Raw genomic sequence first — 6,000 nt, 5'->3', positions numbered from 1 at the left:
ATAATAATAGCATTTATTAAGCGCTTACTATGTGCAAAGCACTGTTCTAAGCGCTGGGGAGGTTACAAGGTGATCAGGTTGTCCCATGGGGTGGGGCTCACAGTCTTAATCCCCATTTTCCAGATGAGGTCACTGAGGCACAGAGAAGTTAAGTGACTTGCCCAAAGTCACACAGCTGACAATTGTCGGATCTGGGATTTGAACCCATGACCTCTGACTCCAAAGCCTGGGCTCTTTCCACTGAGCCACGCTGCTTCTCATAAGCATAGTAAGCACTTAATAAATGCCATTATTATTATTATTATTATTATTATTATTATTATGTGCCAAGCACTGTACTTTCCAAGGCTTAGTCCGGTGCTCTGCGCACAGTAAGTGCTCAGTCAATACACCCAAGTCGTGCTCTCTCCCCAGTGGAAAGAGCCCGGGCTTTGGAGTCAGAGGTCATCAGTTCAAATCCCGGCTCCGCCACTTGTCCGCTGGGTGACTTTGGGCAAGTCACTTCACTTCTCTGGGCCTCAGTTCCCTCATCTGGAAAATGGGGATGAGGACTGTGAGCCCCAGGTGGGACAACCTGATCACCTTGTAAACTCCCCAGCGCTTAGAACAGTGCTTTGCACATTGTAAGCGCTTAATAAATGCCATCATCATCATCATTATCATTATTCAATCGTATTTATTGAGCGTTTACTGGGTGCAGAGCACTGTACTCAGCGCTTGGGAAGTCCAAGTCGGCAACATCTAGAGATGGTCCCTACCCAACAGCGGGCTCACAGGCTAGAAGGGGGAGACGGACAACAAGCCAAGACATGCGGCTGAGCCGTCGCCGCCTCCCCCGGGCCGCCCTCCTGGATTCCTCCGACCTGGAATCCGCTGGGAGGGCCGGGAAGGGGCCCAGGTGTGGGCGGGGAGACGGCGGGACCGACCGAGGGAAACAGGAAGCGGGCGGCGCCCACCAAGGGGGAGAAGGAGGGAGCCCGGCAGGGAAGGGCCAGTGGCCGGAGCCCGTGTGTGTGTTGGGGGGGACCAGCCCGCCCCGGCCCGCCTCCGGCCCGCCTCCGGCCCCCGGGAGCCCGAGCGGCCGCTGCGGCCGGACCCCCACCCCGGCCATGACGGGTAAAGTGAAGGGGCCCCGGCGGGGTTGGGGGGCTCTCGGAGAGGGACAGGAGGAGGCCCGGGACGGAACAACCCCCCCGCGCCTGCCAGGCCTGGAGCTTCGAAAACTTTGCTCGCATCCCCGTGTCCTCCCTGGCGCCGGGAAGATGCATCCCCACCCCCCCCCGCTTTTTTTTCCCTCTTTGAGGGTCCTTGCGCCCCCATCCAGGCCCCAGCCGAGCCCCTCTTCCGGCCCTACCCGCCCCCCTCCCCACTTCTCGCCCCCAACTGTGCCCTCCTCCTGCCCCATGTTCCCCCACATCCCAGCCCCAACTGTGCCCTCCTCCTGCCCCATTTCCCGCCACATCCCAGCCCCAACTGTGCCCTCCTCCTGCCCCATTTCACCCCACATCCCAGTCCCAACTGTGCCCTCCTCCTGCCCCATTTCACCCCACATCCCAGTCCCAACTGTGCCCTCCTCCTGCCTCATTTTCCCCGACATGCCAGCCCCAAGTGTGCCCTCCTCCTGCCCCATTTCACCCCACATCCCAGCCCCAACTGTGCCCTCCTCCTGCCCCATTTCACCCCACATCCCAGCCCCAACTGTGCCCTCCTCCTGCCCCATTTCACCCCACATCCCAGCCCCAACTGTGCCCTCCTCCTGCCCCATTTTCCCCGACATCCCAGCCCCAACTGTGCCCTCCTCCTGCCCCATTTCACCCCACATCCCAGCCCCAACTGTGCCCTCCTCCTGTCCCATTTTCCCCCACATCTCAGCCCCAACTGTGCCCTCCTCCTGCCCCATGTTCCCCCACATCCCAACCCCAACTGTGCCCTCCTCCTGCCCCATGTTCCCCCACATCCCAACCCCAACTGTGCCCTCCTCCTGTCCCATTTCCCCCCACATCCCAGCCCCAACTGTGCCCTCCTCCTGTCCCATTTCCCCCCACATCCCAGCCCCAACTGTGCCCTCCTCCTGCCCCATTTTCCCCCACATCCCAGTCCCAACTGTGCCCTCCTCCTGCCCTATTTTCCCCCACATCCCAGCCCAACTGTGCACTCCTCCTGCCCCATTTCGCCCCCATCCCAGCCCCAACTGTGCCCTCCTCCTGCCCCATTTGCTCAGTGGAAAGAGCACGGGCTTTGGAGTCAGAGGTCTTGGGTTTGAATCCCGGCTCCACCACATGTCTGCTGTATGACCTTGGGCAAGTCACTTAACTTCTCTGAGCCTCAGTTACCTCATCTGTAAAATGGGGATTACAACTGTGAGCCCCACGTGGGACAACCTGATCACCTTGTATCCCCCCCAGCGCTTAGAACAGTGCTTTGCACATAGTAAGCGCTTAACAAATGCCATCATTATTATTATTATCCCACATCCCAGCCCCAACTGTGTCCTCCTCCTGCCTCATTTGACCCCACATCCCAGCCCCAACTGTGCCCCCCTCCTACCCCATTTGCCCCCACATCCCAGCCCCTACTGAGCCCCCTTTCAGTCCTGAGCCCCCCCCCTGCCCTCCACTGGGCTCCAATCAAGCCCCCTCTCACCCCCAACTGTGCCCTCTTCACACTCCCAATTTCCCCTCTACCCGCCCAAATCGCCCCACTTCCCACCCCTACTGATCGCGTCTCTCAGCTCCTACTAAGCCTTCCCTCCCAGCTCCAACTAAGCTCTCTTTGCGCCCACAACTGCCCCTCTATCTGCCCAAATCTGTTTCCCACCCACTACTGAGCCCCACTTCCAGCTCCAACTGAGCCCCCTTCCAATCCTCACTGTGCCCCTTCAAGCCTACCTCCTACCCCCACCTGCTCCCATATCCTGCTCTGAACCGCACCTTCTTCCTACCCCAGTTGTCCCCTCTTCCTGCACCTAGCTGTGCCCTTCTCCTTCTATCCTCATCTCCACCCCTTCCCACTCCCAACTGTACCCCCACCCCAACCCTATCTGAGCCCACCCTCCTGCCACCAAAAGTGCCCTCCTTTCAGCCCCAACAGCACCTCCTCCCACCAACTATACCCACCCCCCAGGCCCCAACTCCACCCCTTCCCTCTCCCAACTGCACCCCCAACCTGACCCCACCTGAGACCACCTCCCACCCCTATCTGAACCCACTCCCACCTCAAAATGTGCCCTCCTCCCAGCCCCAGTTGTGCCTCCCTCCTGGTCCCAGTTGTGCCCACCTCCCTGCCCTAACTGTCCTCACCTTCCAGCTCCTCCTGCCCCTTCTTCGTTTGCTCCCCGGTTGTCGTTGGGATGGTGTGGGAAGTGGGAAGGCTCTTTGCTGCAGGTGGGAAGCCTGGTTTCTCCCTCTGCACCATTGGGTTCTGACTGGGGGGAGTGGGAGGAAGGGGCACCTTGGCCTTCTGGAGGCTAGGGGTCACGGATAGGGCTTGGGGCATCGCTCTCCCCACCCCCACCTGCCCCTCGGGCGCCAGGGTTTGGGAGCGAGAGTCTTTTGTCAGAGAAGGCATCTAGGCCTGCTTCGTGCATCATGGGCGAGCATGCCAGCCAGTGCTGGCCTCTGGGCAATGATGTAAAAAGCAGAGTGGGCAGTGGCGGCAGCAGCAGATGACGGGCGATTCCAGAGTGGCAACTTGGGGGGTCCTTGGAAGGGGAATCTTCCGTGTGCCATCCTCCCTCAATTTGGGCTCTGGGGCAGCACAGCAGTTTAGGTCAGTTGGTGCTTAGGACCCCAGGGACAGCCCCTGGGGACCCCCCCCAATCCCATTCTGTTGCCTTCGCTGTCCCTCCCCCTTCCCCGGCAGACCCCGAGGACTGGGCTGAGCGGGGCAAGAGCCAGGCAGAGGAGGTAGAGTTGGAAACGCAGGAGGAGGCGGTGGCGGGCGAAGACGAGGTGTTGTGGGAGAAGATCGAGAGTGTCCGGCACACGCTGACCCGGGCCCTCAACCCCGCCAAGCTCACCCCTTACCTGCGCCAGTGTCGCGTGATCGATGAGCAGGATGAGGAGGAGGTGCTCTGTGCTTATCGTTTTCCCTGCAAGATCAACCGCACCGGTGAGGCCTTGGGCCCTTGTGGGGGTGGGGGAGGAAGGTAGGCATCTCCTCGGGGTTTACCCGTTTCCTCTTCCACGCAGGCCGCCTGATGGACATCCTGAGGGGTCGGGGCAAGCGGGGCTGTGAGGCCTTCCTGGAGGCGCTGGAGTTCTATTACCCAGAACATTTCACTCTGCTGACGGGCCGTGAGCCTTCTCAACGCTGCTCCATGATTCTAGGTGAGGGCCTCCCCCTCCACGCCCGAGCCCTGGGCAGAGGAGGCGTTCTGGGTGGGTGGTTGCCATGGACTCCGCCTCTCTGGGTGGGGAGGGGAAGCTGAGGGGATGGGACCCCCAGAGGGACCGTCCCTCCCCTGCCACCCGCCAAGGCCCCGAGTAACCCCAGAGCTGGACTGAACCGTCCTTGACATCTGTTGCCCCAGTTTTCGTTCAGAAAAAATGCAGTGCCCTTTTCTAAGGGGCTGGGGGCCATTTCTCCTTTGATGCCTCCCACGGACTGGGTGGCAGAAGCGTTTCTTGTCCCCCGGCTTGGGGGTGCCGATGAGGGAAAGCGGGAGAAGAAAAGGCTGGCATGGGAGCGGGGAAGCTGGAAGGAAGGAATTCTCGACAGTCAGTCTGGAAGAGGGTGGGCAGGGCCCTGGATCAGAAGAACCACCGTGGTCCCTCCAGCCCCGGGGACTCCCGGGGTGGGGGCCTGGGTGGCTCTTGTCCCAGCGGCTCACGGTCTCCCGTCTGCAGACGAGGAAGGCCCGGAGGGCCTGACCCAATTCCTGATGACCGAGGTGAAGCGGCTGAGGGTGCAGAGGAAGGGGCAGCTGCAGAAGGAGCAGCAGCTGCAGGCGCGGAGCCGGGCGTTGGAGGAGGAGGTGGCTCATCTGGAGCGGCGGCTGCGGGAGCAGCAGCAGGTGCAGGAGAGGTGCCAGCGCCTCCGGGAGGACTGGGAGTCGGGCAGCCTGGAGCTCCTGCGGCTCAAGGACGAGAACTATATCATCGCCATGCGCCTGGCCCAGCTGAGCGAGGAGAAGAACACAGCCGTGTTGCGTAGCCGGGACCTGCAGCTGGCGGTGCGAGCTTGGTGGTGGGGTGGGGGGGACATGCAGAGGGAGCTGGAGGCCCGTCGTTCGGGGGTCTTAGAGGTGCCTTGGGGGCGTCAGGGCTCTTTAGGTCTGGTGGTGATTGGGTGGGACTGAAACAAAGTGGCAGGATGAGGGACTTGTTTTTTTATGGTATTTGTTAAGTGTTTACTATGTGTCAGGCACTGTGCTAAGTGCTGGGGTAGATAGAAGCCAATCAGGTCGAATACAGTCCATGTCCTATTTGGGCTCACAGTCTTAATTCTCCATTTTGCAGATGAGGTAACTGAAGCCCACAGTAGTTAAGTGACATGCCCAAGGTCACACTGCAGACAAGTGATGGAGCTGGGATTAGAACCCAGGGCCTTCTGACTCCCGGGCTCATGTTCTTTCCCGTAGGCCATGCTGTTCCCATTGTGATTGTGTGATGCTAGGGTGGTGGTGATGGGGTATGGATTGGTGAGCCTGTAGGCTAGGAGGTGATGATGTGTATGTGCGAGACTGTAGGTAGGTTGTAATGGTGAGTGTCAGATGGGCTTGTTGCAAGGAGATGCATATGCGTGGGTGTCTGTGTGAGGCTGTAGGCTGGTTGTGATGGCATGTACGTGTATGTAAGTTTATAGGCTGGTTGTGATGGGGTACTAATTTTGCAAATCACCTTGATTTGGTGTGTCAATTTGTGTTTGGGCTCACAGTACAATACAGTACAATACAAATTGAGTGTCAATTTGTATAGGTAAGCAGGAACGCATGCAGATTTTATGGATTTTTTTTATGGATTCTCTGGCTGGCACCTCTTGGGCAGAGAGAGGGTGGTG

At 59.5% G+C, this 6,000-nt stretch overlaps 1 protein-coding gene across 1 annotated transcript in view; it reads left to right on the top strand.

Moving 5' to 3' along the window:
* The first annotated feature begins 1,065 nt into the window (after positions 1 to 1,065).
* The window catches only part of CARD10 (caspase recruitment domain family member 10), a 28,113-nt gene continuing 23,178 nt past the window's right edge, over positions 1,066 to 6,000 (top strand). The window contains exons 1-4 of the mRNA XM_038756882.1: positions 1,066 to 1,116; positions 3,862 to 4,110; positions 4,191 to 4,328; positions 4,848 to 5,173. Of these exons, the coding sequence (XP_038612810.1) occupies positions 1,110 to 1,116; positions 3,862 to 4,110; positions 4,191 to 4,328; positions 4,848 to 5,173 (720 nt within the window). The 5' untranslated portion in view covers positions 1,066 to 1,109. The remainder of the gene's footprint in view (positions 1,117 to 3,861; positions 4,111 to 4,190; positions 4,329 to 4,847; positions 5,174 to 6,000) is intronic.

The sequence above is a fragment of the Tachyglossus aculeatus genome, chromosome 14 (genome assembly GCF_015852505.1).
Source record: "Tachyglossus aculeatus isolate mTacAcu1 chromosome 14, mTacAcu1.pri, whole genome shotgun sequence".
NCBI classification, from domain to species: domain Eukaryota; kingdom Metazoa; phylum Chordata; class Mammalia; order Monotremata; family Tachyglossidae; genus Tachyglossus; species Tachyglossus aculeatus.
Note: the sequence above shows the minus strand (reverse complement) of the source record. Positions and strands in the feature narration are given on the sequence as shown.